Source organism: Gigantopelta aegis, chromosome 15 (genome assembly GCF_016097555.1).
Source record: "Gigantopelta aegis isolate Gae_Host chromosome 15, Gae_host_genome, whole genome shotgun sequence".
In the NCBI taxonomy this organism is placed as follows: Eukaryota; Metazoa; Mollusca; class Gastropoda; order Neomphalida; family Peltospiridae; genus Gigantopelta; species Gigantopelta aegis.
Window position 1 is genome coordinate 42,942,832 of NC_054713.1, and position 24,687 is coordinate 42,967,518.

Here is a 24,687-nt window from a genome sequence, read left to right on the forward strand (position 1 = left end):
ATATTTCTCACTATTCGAGCCGTTTATGATCACTGAAATCAAACATTACTTACATTTTATTTTTTAGATTATCCATTCCCGTACAAGTGTTTCTGGTCATCCTGGTGTTTCTAATATAGTCTATATAGAAACATAGCGAAATTAATTGTGGTCTGAGGCCAGTCAAAATCTGATAGGTGGGGCGCATGCGCATGCCAAACCCTTTGATAAACGCCTATGGAGTCGTAAGACGGTTGAGAGGACTTCTCACTTACTTAGTAAACGTGTCATTTCGGCTGTTTTATTTCTCTTACGTGTAATTTGTAATCGACAGTCACAAAATACTCATTCGAAGGTACGTTAAAATATATTGTATTTCATTTTAATAGTTGTCGATAAAGATATAATGAGGAAAGAAGGTGACAGGCTAGTGCAATTTCGAAACTTGAAATTCCCCATCTATTTTTAACTTGAGGGCTTTCTATGTTGATCATTTCCTTTTTGTGATGAATTAATAGCGTTACGCTGATGATGCAGATGGGTAGGTGGAGACTATACGGTATTCTCGGAACCGAACATACGGGTACTTCGACTCTTGGCCGCCATTGTTTATCACGTGACGCGGTGAAGCTTTTCCTTAGTTACCTATGGTTTGATAGTGAATTGAGGCAACTTTCGTCGATCATTTACAGCAGTTAACGGCCAAGATGCCTAAAGATTTTGTGCAGTTGGCTACATAGATAATAAAATGATGTTAAAAAAATTTCGTTTTATAAATTTCGAAAAGAAGAGACCAGACGCCCCAGCCGTGGTACATTAGAAAGCTCATTGCGGATCCAGAATAAAATCCATTTACGGGGGAGGGGCCCAATGACATGAGGGGAGGGGCCCAATGACATGAGGGGAAATGCCAAGGGAACTTTGGGGGAGGTTTGGAGGGGAATCATAAAAAATAAAAAATTAATCTATAAAAAATATATAGCTCGCAAATTTAGGGGGGCGGGCCCCTGACAACCCCCCCGCCCCTAAATCCGCCTCTGAAACTAGATGACCTTTGGACAAATATCCGTCTAGCTTTCTAACGGCAGAGTACCTGAACTATCTTCAATAATCACAGCCCCCAATACACCCACCCCACCCCACCCTACAACCATAATAGGATTCACTAGTGTTGGGGTTTGTTTCGGCGACACCTCCATATACACAAGTCTGTAGGAACCGGAGTAAGTGGGCGGGGGAGGGGTGGGGGGGGGGGGGTCCCAAACATTTACTTTTTTAAATATAATTTTGTTTTTAATATGCTTGCCCTCCCCCACTAGCCTATCCTGTCCCCACACACTTCACATATAGCGGGGTAGTGTTGGTATTGTTTGTTGTTGGTTTGTTTGTTTCATTCTTCGTTTAATTCTGTTTTGTTTTATTTTTATTTTTGGTGTTTGTTTCATTGTTTCTTTTCGTTTTTTTTTATTTTTTTTTATTTTTATTTTTAGTGTTGGTTTTATTATTATTATTTTTATTATTATTCATTATTATTGTTATTATTGTTATTATTATTTTAAATTCAGGCGAATAACGAAGTTCGAGTTAGGTGTAGACCATTTGATTATCGGTTATTAATTAATTATATATTATAGCGTCTACGTCATTCTCGTTGTGTAACCAACTAGTCATTAACTATATATTATTGCGTCTACGTCATTCTCGTTGTGTAACCAACTACTCATTAATTATATATTATAGCGTCTACGTCATTCTCGTTGTGTAACAAACTACTCATTAACTATATATTATAGCGTCAACGTCATTCTCCTTGTATAACCAACTACTCATTAACTATATATTATAGCGTCTACGTCATTCTCGTTGTATAACCAACTACTCATGAACTATATATTATTGCGTCTACGTCATTCTCCTATATAACCAACTACTCATTAACTATATATTGTAGCGTCTACGTCATTCTCCTTGTATAACCAACTACTCATTAACTATATATTATAAAGTCTACGTCATTCTTGTTGTGTAACCAACTACTCATTAACTATATATTATAGCGTCTACGTCATTCTCCTTGTATAACCAACTACTCATTAACTATATATTATTGCGTCTACGTCATTCTCCTATATAACCAACTACTCATTAACTATATATTATTGCGTCTACGTCATTCTCCTATATAACCAACTACTCATTAACTATATATTATTGCGTCTACGTCATTCTCGTTGTGTAACCAACTACTCATTAACTATATATTATAGCGTCTACGTCATTCTCGTTGTATAACCAACTACTCATGAACTATATATTATTGCGTCAACGTCATTCTCCTATATAACCAACTACTCATTAACTATATATTGTAGCGTCTACGTCATTCTCCTTGTATAACCAACTACTCATTAACTATATATTATAACGTCTACGTCATTCTTGTTGTGTAACCAACTACTCATTAACTATATATTATAGCGTCTACGTCATTCTCCTTGTATAACCAACTACTCATTAACTATATATTATTGCGTCTACGTCATTCTCGTTGTATAACCAACTACTCATTAACTATATATTATTGCGTCTACGTCATTCTCCTATATAACCAACTACTCATTAACTATATATTATAGCGTCTACGTCATTCTCGTTGTGTAACCAACTACTCATTAACTATATATTATTGCGTCTACGTCATTCTCGTTGTGTAACCAACTACTCATTAACTATATATTATTGCGTCTACGTCATTCTCGTTGTGTAACCAACTACTCATTAACTATATATTATAGCGTCTACGTCATTCTCGTTGTATAACCTACTACTCATTAACTATATATTATAGCGTCTACGTCATTCTCCTTGTATAACCAACTACTCATTAACTATATATTATAGCGTCTACGTCATTCTCGTTGTATAACCAACTACTCATTAACTATATATTATAGCGTCTACGTCATTCTCGTTGTATAAGCTACTACTCATTAACTATATATTATTGCGTCTACGTCATTCTCGTTGTATAACCAACTACTCATTAACTATATATTATAGCGTCTACGTCATTCTCGTTGTATAAGCTACTACTCATTAACTATATATTATTGCGTCTACGTCATTCTCGTTGTATAAGCTACTACTCATTAACTATATATTATAGCGTCTACGTCATTCTCGTTTTATAACCAACTACTCATTAACTATATATTATTGCGTCTACGTCATTCTCGTTGTATAACCAACTACTCATTAACTATATATTATTGCGTCTACGTCATTCTCCTATATAACCAACTACTCATTAACTATATATTATAGCGTCTACGTCATTCTCGTTGTATAACCAACTACTCATTAACTATATATTTTAGCGTCTACATCATTCTCCTATATAACCAACTACTCATTAACTATATTATAGCGTCTACGTCATTCTCCTTGTATAACCAACTACTCATTAACTATATATTATAGCGTCTACGTCATTCTCGTTGTATAACCAACTACTCATTAACTATATATTATAGCGTCTACGTCATTCTCGTTGTATAAGCTACTACTCATTAACTATATATTATTGCGTCTACGTCATTCTCGTTGTATAACCAACTACTCATTAACTATATATTATTGCGTCTACGTCATTCTCCTATATAACCAACTACTCATTAACTATATATTATAGCGTCTACGCCATTCTCGTTGTATAACCAACAACTCATTAACTATATATTATTGCGTCTACGTCATTCTCGTTATATAACCAACTACTCATTAACTATATATTATAGCGTCTACGTCATTCTCGTTGTGTAACCAACTACTCATTAACTATATATTATTGCGTCTACGTCATTCTCCTATATAACCAACTACTCATTAACTATATATTATAGCGTCTACGTCATTCTCGTTGTGTAACCAACTACTCATTAACTATATATTATTGCGTCTACGTCATTCTCGTTGTATAACCAACTACTCATTAACTATATATTATAGCGTCTACGTCATTCTCGTTGTGTAACCAATTACTCATTAACTATATATTATTGCGTCTACGTCATTCTCCTATATAACCAACTACTCATTAACTATATGTTATAGCGTCTACGTCATTCTCGTTGTATAACCAACTACTCATTAACTATATATTTTAGCGTCTACATCATTCTCCTATATAACCAACTACTCATTAACTATATTATAGCGTCTACGTCATTCTCCTTGTATAACCAACTACTCATTAACTATATATTATAGCGTCTACGTCATTCTCGTTGTATAACCAACTACTCATTAACTATATATTATAGCGTCTACGTCATTCTCGTTGTATAAGCTACTACTCATTAACTATATATTATTGCGTCTACGTCATTCTCGTTGTATAACCAACTACTCATTAACTATATATTATTGCGTCTACGTCATTCTCCTATATAACCAACTACTCATTAACTATATATTATAGCGTCTACGTCATTCTCGTTGTATAACCAACTACTCATTAACTATATATTATTGCGTCTACGTCATTCTCGTTATATAACCAACTACTCATTAACTATATATTATAGCGTCTACGTCATTCTCGTTGTGTAACCAACTACTCATTAACTATATATTATTGCGTCTACGTCATTCTCCTATATAACCAACTACTCATTAACTATATATTATAGCGTCTACGTCATTCTCGTTGTGTAACCAACTACTCATTAACTATATATTATTGCGTGTACGTCATTCTCGTTGTATAACCAACTACTCATTAACTATATATTATAGCGTCTACGTCATTCTCGTTGTGTAACCAATTACTCATTAACTATATATTATTGCGTCTACGTCATTCTCGTTGTGTAACCAACTACTCATTAACTATATATTATAGCGTCTACGTTATTCTCGTTGTATAACCTACTACTCATTAACTATATATTATGGCGTCTACGTCATTCTCGTTGTATAACCTACTATTCATTAACTATATATTATGGCGTCTACGTCATTCTCGTTGTATAACCAACTACTGATTAACTATATATTATAGCGTCTACGCCATTCTCGTTGTATAACCAACTACTCATTAACTATATATTATAGCGTCTACGTCATTCTCCTTGTATAATCAACTACTCATTAACTATATATTATAGCGTCTACGACATTCTCGTATACCCAACTACTCATTGCCTATATATTATAGCGTCTACGTCATTCTCGTATAACCAACTACACATTGACTATATATTATAGCGTCTACGTCATTCTCGTTGTGTAACCAACTACTCATTAACTATATATTATTGCGTCTACGTCATTCTCGTATAACCAACTACTCATTAACTATATATTATAGCGTCTACGTCATTCTCCTTGTATAACCAACTACTCATTAACTATATATTATTGCTTCTACGTCATTCTCGTATAACCAACTACTCATTAACTATATATTATAGCGTCTACGTCATTCTCGTTGTATAACCAACTACTCATTAACTATATATTATAACGTCTACATCATTCTCGTTGTATAAGCTACCCCTCATTAACTATATATTATAGCGTCTACGTCATTCTCGTATAACCAACTACTCATTAACTATATATTATAACGTCTACGTCATTCTCGTTGTATAAGCTACTCCTCATTAACTATATATTATAGCGTCTACGTCATTCTCGTTGTATAACCAACTACTCATTAACTATATATTATAGCGTCTACGTCATCTCGTATAACCAACTACTCATTAACTATATATTATAGCGTCTACGTCATTCTCGTTGTATAACCAACTACTCATTAACTATATATTATTGCGTCTACGTCATTCTCCTTGTATAACCAACTACTCATTAACTATATATTATTGCGTCTACGTCATTCTCGTTGTATAACCAACTACTCTAACTATAGTAGGCCTATATGTATTGTTTTGTAATATAACATCTATTCGACCTACTAAAATTCCAAACCTATACGTAGCTCCCTATCTTTTCCTTTTCGACCGTCCGTTTAACTATTCAAAAACCATATGTATTATCGTGTATACGCTATTGTGTGTGTTTAAATATTAACTAAGATGTTTACTTAAGCTTATTGTTGTGTTGTCGTTAGTGTGTGTATTTAAATACCAACTATCACACTTGTTCTAGCTATTGCTGTGTACACGCCATCCTGTGCGTATTTTCAGGGACTGCTGGGGACTGCAGTAAACCATGTCACAAAGACCACTTGAAGATTCAGGTAATATTTATTGCATGTATATTATTTGTTGTTCTTATTATATTACATTTTATTACAGTAAATTAAATTACATTATATTACATTGCATCGCATTGCGTTGCTTTGCCGTACATTACGGAGGCTTCAATGTGCTTAAAGATTCAGGTAATGTTTATTACATGTATATTATTTCTTATTGTTATATTCTATTCCATTCCATTCCCTTCCCTTCAATTCCATTACAGTTCACCACACCACACCACACCACACTGCACTAGAACACCACACCACCACATTAGACTACACTATAACACTACACCATACTATACCATACCACACCACCACACTGCACTACAACACCACACCACCACACTATACTACTCTACAACACCACACCACACCATACCACACCACACCATACCACACCATACCACACCACACTATATTACAATGGTAATGTATATGTATATGCAACTATTACTGTTGTTGGTTGTCTTCTTCTTCTTCTTATTATTATCCACTTGGGTTCCAGGAGGCAGATCACACACCAACATCATCAACTGCAACAACGTAATTGTGGCTGGCACGATTCAGTGTGCAAATGTGGTAGTGGGTGGTGCTCAAGGGGTTAGAGTGAGTCCCAAAACAGGTGAGGTGTTGTTTCGGGTGAGGTGATGTTTTGGTATTTTCGCGCTGGTGTATCATTCATGTATTAGTACTTTCGATTTGGCGTGTCATTCGTGTTTTAGTACTTTCGCGCTGGTGTGTCATTCATGTTTTAGTACTTTCGCGCTGGCGTGTCATTAATGTGTTGGTACTTTCGCGCTGGCGTGTCATTCGTGTTTTAATACTTTCATGCTGACGTGTCATTCATGTTTTAATACTTTCACGCTGACGTGTCATTAATGTTTTAGTACTTTCGCGCTGGCGTGTCATTCATGTTTTAGTATTTTCGCGCTGGGGTGTCGTTAAACATTCATTCATTCATGCTTTAGTATCACAGAGAGATCGGTTTTTGCAGGCATGCCTACCTTGAATAGAGATTGGGCCTAAAAACGTCACGAACAACAAAGAAGGTTTCTATTCAAGGTTTTACGGTAACCGGTTTTAAAGGGAGTATCCTGAGATGATGATGATGATAACTTGTTTAACGTGCCCATATACCACTAGGGTTTTGAACACGCCCATCCCGAGTCCGACCTCCGATAAGATCGGTGACCTGACTCGGGATGGAGGGGGGGTGGGGGGGGGGGGGGTAGAGTTGAAAATGGGCAGAATTTTTAAAATAGCAATTAGTAAAATAGTTAATAGAATAAATTTAAAAAAAAGAAAAAAGTTACAAGCCAAAAATAAAAAGAATTGACTGCTCGGCCGAATATTTATATAATTTGGACATTTTAGAAGGACAGTCCAAAATTAAATAAGAGAAAGAACAGAGGATCGGACTATTTAATAATAAAAAAGAGAGTAATTTCGACAAACTTTTGAACGCAGATCTAAAAGTTTAAAGTCCGAAAGATATGTCCACGTGAGTGGCCTCGTTAAGGCCGTTTGGGTGCACAGCTTGTAGGGACGAGATGGGTTGCATCCCATCAAGAGAACTCCTAGATTGACAATCGATAGACGTTGAAGGTGTAGTGTTGTGCTGAAATACAGATCTTGAGAAGCCGGATCCGTCTGAACGAGAGAGAGTATCAGACTAGGGTATAGTCCAGTCGTCATGGGTTGGTATAGTGGTGCGGACGGGCCCGACTCCGGAGGATACGAGATGGTATCACTATAAAACAATGTAAAGTCTAGAAAAAGAGTAGTAGGGGCCGACCCCGCTTCCAATTTCTTCTTAGAGTGGGGCGGTCAATCGTCCAGTTCTGCTAGGACAGGATCGGACATGTAGAGACTAAACGCGAACAACCGTGGCTTTCTGCAGAATGGCCGTCATACGAGACACGAAAAAAACAAGTCGACAGTCAGACGGAGAAATGACGTGGAGGCAAGGAATCTCGCTAAAAAAGAATCCAACCTAGTGGTGCACGCTGTCGAAACGAGAAGCGTTCCAGCGTTCAATCAGTTCCAATGGCCGCATATATCCCAGTAGAAAACTTCATTTCGCTGACAAAAACAACGAAACGAAGGATCCCCAAGTCGAGCACACGAAAGCACGTGCAGTGTGCAGCAGCGGAACAAACACGTCTTACCGCGTGGAGCTCCAGACTGGGAAATGTATCCTGAGAAAGAGTTCGTTTGTTCCTTCAACCCCCCCCCCCCCCCCCCCCCCGCCAAAAAAAAAAAAAGCCTAAAAAACTCCGCACATATCCTGCTTTCACCTCTTTTTTTTCTATAGCACTAACTTATCTTAACAGGGAGCGCGACGTAGCTCAGTTGTAAAGCGGTTGCCTAATGCGCAGTCGGTCTAGGATCGATCCCCGGTGCTGTAGGTTCGAATCTTGCCTATTGAAACGTTGTGTTTTTTAAATATTTATATATGATACATGTATATTCAGCTTTATAAGCACACCCCTCCCCCCTCCCCCCAAAAAAAAACCCCTTACAATTTGTTTGTTTTTTTAAATTGGGCTGTGCCCTAATACAGCTCTGGTCCTGTCATCGTTCCGCCCCCCCCCCCCCCCACCCCCCCCCCCCCCCCCCCACTGTTCTTTGGCTTGTAATAGCTACTGGTTTTGGTCTGTGCTACAAATGAGTACTAAACTGGCTGCCTGATGCGCAGTCGATCTAGAATCGATCCCCGTCGGTGGGCCCATTTCTCCAGTACTCTACAACCGGTGTAATAAATGCCATGGTATGTGCTATCCTGTCTGTGGGATAGTGCATATAGACGATCCCTTGCTGTTAGTCGAAACGATTAGCCCTTGGTTTGGTGGCAGTGGGTTTTCCGTATATCTTCGCCTAATTTCTCTCTCATTGTCTGTGTGTGCTTAACCATATGTCCCACGCCATATAACCGTAAGTAAAAAAAATGCGTTAAGTTCGTCATTAAATAAAACATTTCTTTCTTTCTTTCTTTTTGGAGCAGGATCTAGCTTAGTCAGTGAAGCGTTCGCTAAAATACACGCGTCGTAGGATCGAACCACCTCAGTGGACCCATTCTCTGATTTTGTGTTACCCCCTCCCCGTCCCAATCAGTGCACCACGACAAGTATATCAAATGCTGTGGTATATGCTGCCCTGTCTGTGGGAAAGTGCATATTAAATACACCTTGCTGCTAGACTGAGCAAACAATTACCAGTTACATTCAATAGGCCGATGATTAATAAATCAATGTGCTCTAGTGGTGTTATTAAACAAAATAAACTCTTTCGTTCTTTTCTTTCAAGAAGTGCGCTATAGCACCTGTTAATTAAAGTGATAGACGCTAGTTTTTAAACACGATATATTTTTCACTATTAGAGCTGTTATGATCACTGAAATCAAACATTACTTATATTTTATTGTTTAGATTATCCATTTCCGTACAACCGAGGTGTTTCTGGTCATCCTAGTATTTCTAATACCAAAAAATAAATGTTTCATATTTTTGAAAACGTACGTGCGTCTAAGAAATTATGGTTATTGGGACGAGTGCTAGTCTATTTTTAAGGATAGTTCCCTGTTTCAACGTCACGTTACAGGTTTGTAGATTAACTAAACTTATAGTGTCCGTTTTTACGGGTTGAAACTTGAGGTCTGCGACTTTAAGTCACCTGTTTTGTTGAGTAAAATGGATAAAGTGGAACAGCTTTTAGCCAAAACTTTCTGAAACAAACTGCTCCGTGTTTTAATGTAACACCTCCATTTATTATAATTTCATCATATTAATTATTTCACTGCTGCCTGGTATTAGTAATTATTTCTATTGTATTCCAGCACACAAAGATTTGACTGACGAATATTATAAAATGGATGCCAATCCAAAAGGTAGGCCTAACATGGAGTGCAGGCATATAGTAATATTTTTAAGCATATGATTGGGGGTGGTGGTGGTGTAGGATTAAGGAGAGAGAGCGACACACACACACACACACACGGACGGACGGACGGACGGACGTACGTACGTACGTACGTACGTACAAACATACATACATACATACATACATACATATATATATATATACTCTTCAAAAAAAGAAACGCAAAAGGGTACAAATGGGTTATAACTCCGATTTTATGTTTCCTACCGGTTCATGCTTTGTGAATATAAGGTCATTGCATGCCCCAAACACATTCCCACGGTTACATTCGATAAAACGCAGCTACTGTACAATAAAGTTCCAAAATGTGAATATTTGCAAAAACGCAGCCACGTGCAAACCATGTCACCACTGCACGTGCGTTGTCTGCACGTGCAACATGAACACCGACAGTATAAAAGTGCAGAGTGTTCGCTTGCCTGGCCTCTGTATCTGGCCGACAGTTGACAATCCAGGACATGCCACGTCTCAGTGAACCGCAGAGAAACAATGCCATCGGCCGACTAGACGCAGGCGAATCCAGAACGGCCGTTGTGGTTTTGCGTTTCTTCTTTTGAAGAGAATATATATATACTCTTCAAAAGAAGAAACGCAAAACCACATTGTCGTAACATTTGGAGAATTGATTTAATTATTGAATGGTGAGTCCGATAATTACCAAATGTTGCAGGATTGTTCACAATTCACTCTAGTCCATTGTGAGTAAGTGATAGGACACACCACCAAGGTCAAGGTCATCTGGAGTCAATACCGGGTGTGGCCTCCGCGTGTGTTGACAACTGCCTGGCACCGCCTGCCCATTGAAACAACCAGAGTACGGATGACGTCCCGGGGGATGGTGGCCCACTCGGCCTGCAAGGCTGCTGCCAGCTCGGGCAGGGTCTGGGGCTGTGGTTGTCGCTGTCGGAGGCGTCGGTCCAACTCGTCCCATAGATGCTCAATTGGGTTCAAATCCGGTGATATCGATGGCCAAGGAAGGACATTAATGTTGTTGTTCTGTAGGAAAGCCGTTGTGAGACGTGCTGTGTGAGGCCTGGCGTTGTCATGTTGGAACACTGCGTTGGCGTTGGCCATAACTGGAACGATGTGTGGCCGGAGGATCTGGTCAATGTAGCCCTGTGCATTCAGGTTGCCCTGCACGTGGACCAGGTCAGTTCTGCCAGTGTGTGAGATGGCTGCCCACACCATGACACTACCCCCGCCGAATCTGTCCACTTCCTGCACGCAGTTTGCCGCATAACGTTCACCACGACGCCTATACACGCGACATCTTCCATCATGACGTCGGAGCAGAAATCGGGACTCGTCACTGAACCACATCTGTCTCCATCGCAGTTGAGGCCATTGTCGATGAATCTGCCACCACTGCAGTCGGAGTCGACGGTGTTGTGGTGTTAAGATGACACCTCGAACTGGACGTCTGGCACGAATTCCTACCTCACGTAGGCGGTTCCGTACGGTCTGGTCGGATATCCTGCGCAAACCTGGTATTTCTGCGGCTGTGGAGGTGGCAGTAGTCAATCGTTCCCGAAGGTGGCGTACCCGGATGTAGCGGTCCTGCCCGGGGGTAGTGACCCGTGGTCGACCGGATCTAGGGAGGCCACGTGTTGATCCATGTTGCTGGTAACGGTCCCACAGTCTGGAGATGGTGCTTGGGGACACATGGAATGCCCTGGCAACGGCCGTTCTGGATTCGCCTGCGTCTAGTCGGCCGATGGCATTGTTTCTCTGCGGTTCACTGAGACGTGGCATGTCCTGGATTGTCAACTGTCGGCCAGATACAGAGGCCAGGCAAGCGAACACCCTGCACTTTTATACTGTCGGTGTTCATGTTGCACGTGCAGACAACGCACGTGCAGTGGTGACATGGTTTGCACGTGGCTGCGTTTTTGCGAATATTCACATTTTGGAACTTTATTGTACAGTAGCTGCGTTTTATCGAATGTAACCGTGGGAATGTGTTTGGGACATGCAATGACTTTATATTCACAAAGCATGAACCGGTAGGAAACATAAAATCGGAGTTATAACCCATTTGTACCCTTTTGCGTTTCTTTTTTTGAAGAGTATATATATATATATATATATATATATATATATATATAATCGACGTAACGTTGATATTGGTAAATTTATGAGAGGACTTTCAACACCCCCCAACACCCACACCCAACCCCCCCAAAAAACCCAACCCAAAACCCCCAAAACAAAATACCAACAAAACAACCCCCACAACAACAACAACAACATTACAGCACGCCCAGTTATTGGATACAGAAAAACAAATCGAAATCTGAAGAACATTGTAGTCCCCACACCCGTCGCCTCCAACTCAGTCCACTTTTCACTTGTTTGCTTATCTCATTTCATCTTTTTCGGCTAATAACAGGCACGGTAAAAGTAAGTAGACATCGTGGAGGCTGGCTGAGATCGAGGGTGCAAAGCAAAGTTTCTAGGGGGGGGGGGGGGGGGTATGTTTCCTTGTAACATTTTGAAAACTTAGAAGTCCTGAAATGCAATTTCCTACATTCTAAAAGAATAATTCATCTTTGCCTTAAGATTTACTACCAATAATATTTTTCATTCAGAATTATTGGAGGAGGGCTAGACACCCCCCCCCCCCCCCTCTGCTCCACCGTGCCTGAATAAACAAAACATAGTATTAGCTAAACAAATTAAAACAAGAATGTAGAAACAAGAAAAAAGTGGAAAATAATAATGTTGTTAAAAATCTGCCTTTGGCTCGAGGTCTAATACACAAATATACACATACACACATATAAAACTGTTGTTGTTGGATAGTGTGCCTAATGCTATGCTCCGAGTGTCAACTGTCACGACTAAGTTGACCAACTCGACGGTTGCGTTGTAATTTCCCCAACTCCCGACTTAAGATTAACAACTAATCGGTTGTAGGAGTTGTATACGGCGAGAATCGAAAATCGAGTTGTAAGAGCGCCCAGACTAGCAAATGAACAGTCATAAAAGTCGCGAGATCGGTGAGTTGGCCAACTCCGTCGTGACAGTTGGTAGTCTGATCCTAGGATATGGCTGATTGGCTGATTGTTGGTGTTGTTCTTCTTGTTTTTAGGTCTCTGTCTTATCATTCAGAACGAGAATTTCTCTGGAGGTGACATAAGGAAAGGAGCTCACAAAGATTTAGGTACAATTCATCTCTTTTCATTCTTTCTATAATTGTCCACATGGGGAGATGGGAGACAGAGGTATAGTAAGGGGGTTCTGAGGACCAGTTCCCCCCCCCCCCCCGCACCAATATAATTCGTGTGGCTGGGTTTTTTTTCCAGTTTTTTCCGCATTTCAAAAAGAAGAAGTTACACTTGATTGCATTTTTAATGTTGTGGACCATGTGCCCTTTTTCCCCTGATTTGGCCCTGTGAGACTAATAGAATTTATCACCGTTGTGAGATATAGATAAGGCAATTCCAAGCCGAGGGACAAAAACATTTTGTCCCGAGGGATGGAATTGCCGTATCTATACCTCAGAACGGTGATTGATTCTTTTTCTTGCCCATTTAATTTCAGTAACAAAACATTAATTTTATAAGCGACGGTTTGTTTATTGTAGGACGATTCGTAAACATTTTACCTACAAACTCACTTAATCATACGCGGAAAAATATAGTCCACCTCATGCAATGACATATAAATGTAATAATTTACCAATAAATATAAAGTTGAAAATATTAATTTGTTTAAATAATTTTAAAACAATTTTTACAACGTGAAATGGCAAACAGAATTCTGAAAACCATGAGTTAGACATCAATCGTTGTAAAAAATGAGTTATGACGTCACGCGTATGTAGAAATCGTCTAGCCCTCGGTTCGGACAGATTTATCTAGCCCTAGGGTCAGACAGATTTTTCTAGCACCGTGCAAAAGTTGGATAACTCTGTCCAGTGGGCAACAAAATGTAGGTTTTTTTAACATGTGCATACCAGCCATAAAATATTTTTAAAATAAAAATTTATTAAAAATAACAGATGAAAGGCTTGATGTTAGTTTAAAGAGACAGACCCTAGTTTTTAGACACTAAGGCATATTTTTCACTATTAGAGCCGTTTATGATCACTGATTACTTATATTTTATTGTTTAGATTATCCGTTTCCGTACAACCGAAGTGTTTCTGGTCATCTTGGTGTTTCTAATACCACAAAATGCATTTTTCATATTTTTAAAAATGCTCGTGCCTCTGAGAAATAACGGTTATAGAGTCGAGTTTTAGTCTATTTTTAATGATATTTTACCGTTTCAACGTCACAGACTCTTGTTTCACACTCTTGTAACGTTATCCAAGTGTGTTACAGGTTTGTAACTTAACCAAACTTAGTGTCCATTTTTACGGGTTGAAACTAGGGTCTGCACCTTTAAGTGGTTAATAATGTTAATTTAAATGGCTGGTGAAAGAGAAGGCATGTAGGCCGTGTAGGTATAAGCGTACGATAAAACATGGCTTAAAACTCAGAAAGGTATCTTTATATATATTTCTGTTTAAATTCTACAGAGACTGGAGAAAATATGGCTGAAAACAGAACAATATCTTTAAATATCCTTCTGTCTACATTCTAGAGAGAATGGAGAACCTATTCAAAAAACTGGAATTTGACGTCAAAGTGTCACCTGATCGGACAGCAAACGAGATGAAGGATGACATGGCGACGGAAGCCCGTCATTTTAAAGCCGACTTCGACTGCCTCGTGTGCATCATCATGTCACACGGCGAGGACGGCCTGCTGTTCGGTACTGACCTGGAGTACGTCAAGGTGAATGATCTGTCGAGCTATTTCCAGCCAGACAGGTGTAAAAACCTCATCGACAAGCCGAAGATCTTCTTTATCCAGGCGTGCCGAGGCGAGAAATGGCAAGTCGGTACGGTCAGGCAGCATACTTAGAAAACTTTAAGTCTCCACTCAAGACTCTCCAATAGTGTGTAGCCCAGTGGTAAAGCGCTCGCTTGATACGTGGTCAGTTTGGGATCGATCCCCGTCAGTGGGCCTATTGGGCTATTTCTTGCTTCAGCCAGTGCACCGTGGTATGTGCTATCCTGTCTATGGGACGGTGTATATAAAAGATCCATTGCTGCTAATTAAAAAGAGTAGCCCATGAAATGGCGGCAGTGGGTTTCCTCCCTCAATATCTGTCCGACGCCATATAACAGTAAATAAAATGTGTTTAGTGCATCATTAAATAAAACATTTCCTTCCTTCCTTTAATAGTCTAAAACTTTAATGCTATGTACAAATTGGAGAGATTTGAGTCTAAAGTTGTACAATGACGGACCTATGCCACATGCTTAGAAAACCGTAAGTCTAGATTCAAGACTCTTAATAGTCTGAGACTTAAATGCTATATACACAATCTAGAGATTTGAGTCACTCTAGACTAACGTTTTATAAGGACGGACCTATGCCATATGCTTAGAAGTTTGTTTCGTTTATCGACACCACTAGAGCACATTGATTAATTAATCAAGTGTTATTGAATGTCAAACATTTGGTATTTTCAACATACAGTCTTAGAGAGGAAACCTGCTACATTTTGCCATTAGTAGCAAGGGATCTTTTATAAACACCATCCCAGAGACAGGACAGCACATAACACAGCCTTTGACATACCAGTGGTGGTGCACTGGCTGGAACCAGAAATAGCCCAACGAGTCCACCGACGGGAATAGATCCTAGACCGACCGTGCATCAGGCGAGCACTTTACTACTGGGCTATGTCCCAGCCCATCAAATCGGTACGATCAGGCACCATGCTTAGGAAACCTTAAATCTAGACTATAGACTCTCTAATAGAGGAAGAAATGTCACAGCATTTGGACGATTTAAATGTATAGGTTACGGCGTTTTTACGCCCATCGTCAACCACTGCAATTAAGAAAATGTCCACTGCAAAAAACATGCCGTTGAAAAAATAAACCCTGAATAGTGCAAGGCAAAAGAGTGCCGTAGAGAACTAAAAGCACCACGGCATTGCCGACTTGCTTGGACAATTGCAGGGTTGCATCGACTTGCTTGGGCATCATTACGGCATTTTGACTTGTCTGAAATGATAATAAACTGTTGTTTGGAGAAGAATCATCCGTTATCCTTAATGAGATATGCGCATACACGCACGCATTAGTCCCGTAGGAACCACGGGACCCCCACTTGACGAAACTGTACGTTTTATCCATACTCTATATTAAATAAAGATAAAAACACCAAAAAAAATGCCCACAATCCGAAACACACACAATAGAGACCGTGCCCACTTCACTGGAGATGTGCCCCCTTGAGATATCATTCCTACGGGCCTGCGCACGCACGCACGCACACACACGCATCAAAACATCAATACATACATACATACTAACATAGTTACATCAATACATACATACCGGATACCGTTATAACCTGATTGTATTTTACTTGGCCCCGTGGGTGTCCAGTTCAGAGGGGTTTCACGGTGTGGTTTACAGTACACGGTTAAATAATTATTTCATACTATTGGAGGGGGCCAACCAACCTGTCTATGATTCTATTAGGTCAAATACCCTTCCCCCACCCCTTCAAGAAAAAGAAAAAAAGAAGAAGAAAACTAAATTACTTTATTAAAATTTCATGAAACGAATCACTACCAAACAACTATATAGTATTGCAAACGAATCACTACGCATTTGTACATGGATTACAACTAATTTTGTGAGTAGAATGATGAAATACATGGTAAAAAGGTCTCAGGTTAGTACATTTTTACCGAATATCTGTATAATTTTGGCCCAAATTTGAGATTTGCTCCAGCATTAGGGGGCAGTTGCCTCCCACTGCCACCTGTCTCATATGCTTTACCCTTGAGTTAACCCCTAGGGGTGAGATCAAACTCGTTCGGTGGACCCATTATCTGATTGGGTTTATTCCGATCTGCAGGGGATGAAATTACCAAAATACGTAAGACTAGCCCTCCTATGCTTAGAAAACTTTAACAGTCTATGGCTCGGAATTTGGACCATCATAAATAAAAGTGATTCCACAGTATACGTTTTGCTTTCAATATACATTATGCTAGAATCATACTGTCAACTGTCACGACGTTGTAATTGCGTTGTAATTTCTGCAACTCCCGACTTAGGACGGGTGCGCTCAGATTAACAACTCATGGGTTATATGACGAGAATCGAGTTGTAACTGACAACAGACAGTTGGCCAACATTGTCGTGGCAGGTGATAGTCCGAGCTAGCAATACTCTCGTCGTTTATTTCCCTTCTCTTCAGGGCGTACTAAGTATGATTCGACCATTACCAGTGATGTCAAAGCGGAGAAGGATTCGCCGGGGGAAGTAGAGCTAGACACTGTGGGTGCGCAATCACAGCTTCCGGCAGGGATCCCGAACGAGAAGGATTTCATGTTCGGGTACGCCACCGTGCCCGGGTACGGGGCAGTGCGGGACGAAAACAGCGGCTGTTGGTACATACAGGCTCTAGCAGACGTGTTCGAGAAATATGCAGACAGGTATTATATTTCATTTCCAAATCACAATATAATATTACCTAAATGATTTTCGTCAATTATTTCTTTCATATTAAACTGACAAGTAAATATTTTGTAAATAGGCCTACCTATTTAATGATACTCTACCTAATTTAGCATTTACTTGTTTGGGCTATCATTGATGTACAAGGTGGTGTTTACTCTTGAAATTAAAATAAAGATGTCAGTAAACAGGAGATTTGTGACCTTTATTGGAACAGACTATAACACATTTTGATCAATATGTGTCAGTTTCATTTACCCTTAACAAACTTTTAATTTAAAACTGCAAGTTAACTGATTATTTTGAATTGCAGCCTAAATTATTAATTATGACCAACATATTTAAGTACATTAGAAATTTACACAATCTTGCAACCACTTTAAGGTGCTATATCAGAAGTTGTATGTGAGCATCTGTGATAAAGGTTCTCCAATAAAAATATATTTTCTAGTAGATAAAATTATTTCCTATAATCATTTATGGGCATATAGTTAAAGGTATAGTCTTTAAATGTTAAAGACAATTTAATTTAAAAAAACATGATTTTCAATAGCTGTCATTATGCAACTTTGAGGTAGCACCTTTAATACCGGTATAATAGATTACAAACTCAGAATGGTTCTTGAAAGTTTTGCTCCAAAGTTACTTATAAATGTCTACAAATATTTTGTTTTGGAGAGGGATAGGTGCAAACCGTCATCAGAAATGGTTGTCACATATTGTAACAGCAATGAAATTGACACATGTTGACCAAAATGTGTTATTGTGTGTTCCAATAAAGTGCACAAATCACCTGTTTACAAATCTTTCTTTTAATTTCAAAAGTAAACACCACCTTGTACATCTATGAGAACCCAAACAAGTAAATGCTAAATTAGGTCGACTATCATTAAATAGATATTTACAAAATATTTACTTGTCTGTTTAATATGTAAGAAATAATCGACGAAAATTTCCGACAGTGCTTTAGGTAAAACCTAAAAGCTAGTGCAAGTGAGATAAATTAATTATATATATATATATATATATATATATATATATATATATATATATATATATATATATATATAGAGAGAGAGAGAGAGAGAGAGAGAGAGAGAGAGAGAGAGAGACGGAGGGAGGGAGGAGGGAGAGAGACAGAGACACACACTCATGTGTGTAGGTGTGTGCCCATAGGCGTTCGGTTCCTGGTGTATGGGTGATTAATTAGTACCACTCGATGGAACGAGTCATGTGCGTACGCTGTATTGTCATATATACTAGTGTGAATGTTTATATTATATATAGGACGATATAGCGTACATACAATGTACATAGCTGCTTCCATCGAGTTTTCATGACATCATATTAATTAAGTCACATTGTTCCGAGACTTGCACCGCTCTTGAAAAGCGTTCCATTAAAAAACAAACAAAAAAGGCAATCAGTGAAACAATTACAGGCTTTTTTTTTCAAGAGATCTCCGTGGAGTCAATATAAGTGACTTGGTTACAATTTAGTATGTGAAATCTGTGTCACGGTAATAGTTTTGTTTTTCAAGGATTCTGTCTGGACAAAATGCCTTCAGTGGTTACAATTTAGTATGAAATATATATTTTTTAAAATGGCTAAATATCATCCTATAGTCTGTTCTAAAGATTGTTATTATTATTCTGTGGAAAGCGTATATAAAAAAGTATTCTACCGCGCATGTGCGGTTCGTCAATTTCCATTTTTAAGGTCACTACATGAACAAAATAAAAGTTTCTAACTACGCATAGTTGACGAACATTTTGTTTAATATTTGTTTTAAAAGGAAAAAATCAGTTCGTCAAGCGTTCTGGTCCGGTCCGCGTTTTACCAGCACCCATCCCTAACACTTGATGTCAATTGATATGGATAGGCATTACCAGTGAATAGTTTGTAAAATATCATTTTTTAAATGAATTGATTTTTAATTAACACAATTTATACGCTCAAAAAGTATTTACAATTGTTATGAATATGGATTATGAATACTATTCACTATAGTAGAGGTACAACAAATTTAATGTGGCTTACCTTTTGTTGATCGAATATAATAACTGAAAACAAATTTTAACAAAAGGTGGCTTAAAAATCGTAAAAATTATATTATTTGGCCTTGTTGATCTGGCACGTGTGAGGTCATGTGACATACACCGAATGTTAATTCGTCTTCCTCCATGTTAACCGGCCTCGGTGGCGTCGTGGCAGGTCATCGGTCTACAGGCTGGTAGGTACTGGGTTCGGATCCCAGTCGAGGCATGGAATTTTTAATCCAAGTACCGACTCCAAACCCTGAGTGAGTGCTCCGCAAGGCTCAATGGGTAGGTGTAAACCACTTGCACCGACCAGTGATCCATAACTGGTTCAACAAAGGCCATGGTTTGTGCTATCCTGCCTGTGGGAAGCGCAAATAAAAGATCCCTTGCTGTCTGTCGTAAAAGAGTAGCCTATGTGGCGACAGCGGGTTTCCTCTAAAAAAAATCGGTGTGGTCCTTAACCATGTCTGACGCCATATAACCGTAAATAAAATGTGTTGAGTGCGTCGTTAAATAAAACACTTCTTTCTTTCCTCCATGTTAAGTCAATTTCTACAAGTCATGTGGACCCGACATCGGTCATTTTAAGGAATAAACAAAAACAATCCAGTAAAATTAATGGTTTTAGGGGTTTGTAAAGTTTTGTATTTAGAAACTTACTTTATTGTTGATGAAAATGTTCAAGAACTGTGAAGAAAAAAACAACCTCACAAATGAACGACAAGCAAACGACAACAAATCGGATGTTCATGAAAACAAAGTGAACGGAGTTGGAAGCATAATGCAGTTTGGGACGTTGACGATAGTATTAGTTTGTAATGGCCACGCCTGTGTGGATTACTATTAGATTAATTAATTATTAGTGTTACAGCGTATTATGGTACTAGTGTATGACAGTTAATAATAGTCTAGAATCGCTAAGTAATTTGCAATGTGCATCTGACAAAATAACGCAAAATGCACTAGTCATTGGTTTGTAAGTGTCAAATTGTCCAATAGTATTATTGTTCGTTAGACCAATGCAGAATATTTCTAACATCCAATCCCACATTACTAGTATTGTACATTGTCTCTGTACTTTGTCAGAATGACCATATGTTTGACGTCCAATAGCCGATGATAAGCTAAAAAATCAGTGTGCTCTAGAGGCGTCGTTAAATAAAACAAATTTTACTGTACTTTGTACAGCCTTAACTGCTTTTAATACTGAATAAAATGTTGTCTGAATACCACATTTTCCCTCCCCCTCCCCCATTAATTAGTATAATTTGAGTGTCAAAACCATTGACATTTTCTAAATCATATATCTGCAATAGACGGAGACAAAAGAATGTTTTCACAGTACCATGGCCATTCCCACGAGTCAGTATCATTGTGCTTCGTCATTGAGAGGATTGCCACTTCCATTGGCAAATGTTCCTGGCTTCATCTATAGGACAGTCAGTTTCATTGACACTTTCATTGCTTCGTGTGTAGGAGGACTGCCATTTTCATCGACAACGTTCCCTTGCTTCGCTTGTAGGACTGCCATTCATATAGCTAGTTATACACTTTCTTGTCCGGTAGCTTGTATATATTTGGAAGATACACTACTTCAAAAGACTTAAAGTTTGTTTCGTTTAACGACACCACTTGAGCACATTGAATTATTAATGATTGGCTATTGGATGTCAAACATTTGGTAATTTTGACATATAATCTTAGAGAGGAAACCTACATTGTGTTGTCCATTTCTCTGAAGAGAACTCCTTGTCTGTAAAGTCCATCCCGGCGCGACGTCACCACAAGTCCAAACGTCCCGTCCCCTAGCTCCATGTCGTGGATCCCGACCTCAGTGCCGTCTGGGAAGCGCTTGAAGGATCCTTCGATGACTCCTTCCGGCTTGGTCGCTGCGGAGTGCCACGGGGGTGGGGGTTTCGACGCGGACACAAGCGGAGGGGTTGGAATGGAAGACGCCGGCCGTGTAGTCTCGCACATGGCAGTGTCCAACACTGGTGTCGACTCGTCGAGCTGGGCAGTCTGCGTTGAAACAGCTTGCTTTGCTGGCTTGTCGGGTCGTGGGGGTGGGGACTACGACGCAGACGGGACCGCCGCTGGCGGTAGAGCCGCCAGTTTTGGTTGATTAATCAGTGTGTTATAGTGGTGTCGTTAAACAAAACAAACAAACAAAATGATTTATTTATTTATTTATTTAAATTCCAGCGAGGACCTAAACAGCATGATGACTCGTGTAAACGCCATTGTGAACGAACAGAGAATTACCAAAAAGGGAAGCGCACCAGTTGTTCAAACACCAGTCTATCACAACGCACTCACGAAGAAAGTCGTCTTCTACTAGAACTCACGCTCGTATTTCTGAGCAAAACAAAAACATTTTACAGGCGATATTGGACCTTTAACTGTGACGTCATTCTTGGACCAAGATGCACATTCAAAGAGAGTGGTCGGGAACAGTTCGACTGGTTTACATCTTATACTGTCATATCACATACGTTTAACGTTTGACGCAAAAAACAGTCTTAGCTAGCGACCGTGACTGAACAGTTCGACTGGTTTGCATCTTATACTATCATATCACATACGTTTAACGTTTGACGAAAAAAACAGTCTTAGCTCGCGACCGTGACTGAACAGTTCGACTGGCTTCCATCTTATATTATCTTATCACATACGTTTAACATTTGACGCAAAAATCAGTCTAGCTGGCGACCGTGACTCCTGGCCCTCCTGAACAGTTCGACTGGTTTCCATGTTATACTATCATATCACATTTATTTAACGTTTTGGTTTTTTTCGTTTTGTTTTCGTTGTTTGTTTTTTTTTTTGGGGGGGGGGGGGGGGGGGAGGCGTAGTCCTGTGGTAAAACGCTTGCCTGATACGGTCTATCATTGATGCCCATCGGTGGCCCATTGGACTATTTCCCGTTCCAGTCAATGCACCACGACTGGTATATCAGAGGCCGTGGAATGTGTTATCCTAAAATAGCTTTTGCTACTAATGGAATGAATGATTGTTTAACGATACCCCAGCACGAAAAATACATCGGCTATTGGGTGTCAAACTATGGTAAAATGCAACAACAGTGTGATGATCATCATCAATATAAAAATTCAACAGGTAAATAAAAACACAGTGTAAAGGACTGTGTAAAAATACAAATATCACAGATAGATATAATTAAAATTTAGAATGAAACTCAGTATCACGTAAACATTGCAATAAAAGTTCTGGATAGAATCGAAATGATTCCATCACATTTCTTTGTCCAAATAAATCTTTTCGAGTTGCTGACAACTGCTTACACTCCATCAAAATGTGTCGCACAGTCAGAAGACACTGACAGTGCTCACACTGAGGTGGAGGATCTTTCTTTAAGATAAACGAATGGGTCAAGTAAGTATGGCCGATGCGGGCACGACACAAGACCATTTCATCCTTCCTGCACTGTCTATAGGAGGACTGCCACTCTCCCAAGACTGGCTTGATAGCATGAAGCTTGTTCGCAACCTCACCGTCCCAATCACGTTGCCAAGTCGAAAAGATAAATTGGTTGATATTAAGTTTAAAATCAGTATACGGTACACCAACCCTGGCATGAGGCAAATCCAAAGCAGACTTGGCAGCAAAATCTGCCCTTTCATTACCCCTGATACCAACCTGGTCTGGCCACCCAACAAAATACAACATCTTTATTGGCAATAGATAAAAAGACACACTTTCGTATTTGCTACTAATGGAAACTTGTAGCAGGTTTCCTCTCTCTTGTTCCCGCAATCGTCATTCGGTTTAATTTGTAGATTAAAAATCAATTTAGCAAACGTTGACCGAACTAGCTCTCAGAACATGTATACAGCTAGAGCGTACTATAGTTTTATAATTTGTTTATTTGTTTATTTCGAAACTTATGATTACAAAACAATTACCAATTTACTGTGATTAATATATATATATATACTGTTTGTATTTTTTAAATTATTATTATTATTTTTTTATAACCCATGCTGCTCTTATTTGCGAGCAAACGAAACATTTTTAAAAACAGCGGATTAAAATAAAAGCATTGTACAGGTGCGTCACAAGGATTTAAAAAAAAAAAATTGTTTTGATAATAAACTGGTACATTTTATAGCTAATATTTTATTCTTGTTATTGTTGTAGGACTGAAAACAAACTTTTTATAATAGTATTCGCCCCGACCAGCCCCCCGCCCTCTTTGATGAGGGGTGGGGTGGCTCAACTACTCCCTTGCCCTCCTTTTGTTGCGACCTTGCTGTGACATCTGCCATTACTGTGAGCGTGCGACAAATAACCAATTACCTGACGTTGGCCTCTCTTTATATGGCTTAACAGATTTCACCCACTTATAATCGATTATGTTACTCTATTCTTATAGTATGCGGCAGATTTACAACAGCTGTGAAATTCAGTTTTACTACGATTGTGTATATCATGATTTCAAATGCTAACTTCAGACTATCAACTGTCACGGCGAAGTGGGCGAATTCGATGGTTGCGTTGTAATCCCCCAACTGGATGGATGCGTTGCATTCCACTGCTACGATGTCCCCGTAACTGAGTTCTCCGTTGCTATCAGGGGCGGGACGTAGCCCAGTGGTACAGCGCTCGCTCGATGCGCGGTTGGTGTGGGATCGAACCCCGTCGGTGGGCCCATTGGGCTATTTCTCGTTCCAGCCAGTGCACACGACTGGTATATCAAAGGCCGTGGTATGTACTACCCTGTCTGTGGGATGGTGCATATAAAAGATCCCTTGCTGCTAATCGAAAAGAGTAGTCCATGAAGTGGCGACAGAAGGTTTCCTCTCTCAATGTCTGTGTGGTCCTTAACCATATGTCTGACGCCATATAACCGTAAATAAAATGTGTTGAGTGCGTCGTTAAATAAAACATTTCTTTCTTCT

At 39.3% G+C, this 24,687-nt stretch overlaps 1 protein-coding gene across 2 annotated transcripts in view; it reads left to right on the forward strand.

Annotated features, from left to right (window-relative positions):
• Window positions 1–205: 205 nt before the first annotated feature.
• LOC121390783 (caspase-3-like) overlaps window positions 206–24,687 on the forward strand; it is a 28,178-nt gene continuing 3,696 nt past the window's right edge. The window contains exons 1-8 of one of the 2 annotated variants that reach the window (XM_041522708.1): window positions 206–334; window positions 6,192–6,244; window positions 6,756–6,872; window positions 10,086–10,136; window positions 13,281–13,352; window positions 14,780–15,079; window positions 17,467–17,704; window positions 21,971–22,563. In XM_041522708.1, the coding sequence (XP_041378642.1) occupies window positions 6,217–6,244; window positions 6,756–6,872; window positions 10,086–10,136; window positions 13,281–13,352; window positions 14,780–15,079; window positions 17,467–17,704; window positions 21,971–22,106 (942 nt within the window). In that variant the 5' untranslated portion in view covers window positions 206–334; window positions 6,192–6,216 and the 3' untranslated portion in view covers window positions 22,107–22,563. Of the gene's footprint in view, window positions 335–6,191; window positions 6,245–6,755; window positions 6,873–10,085; window positions 10,137–13,280; window positions 13,353–14,779; window positions 15,080–17,466; window positions 17,705–21,970; window positions 22,564–24,687 lie in introns of those variants that run through there. The other variant, XM_041522709.1, reaches the window with a different exon arrangement.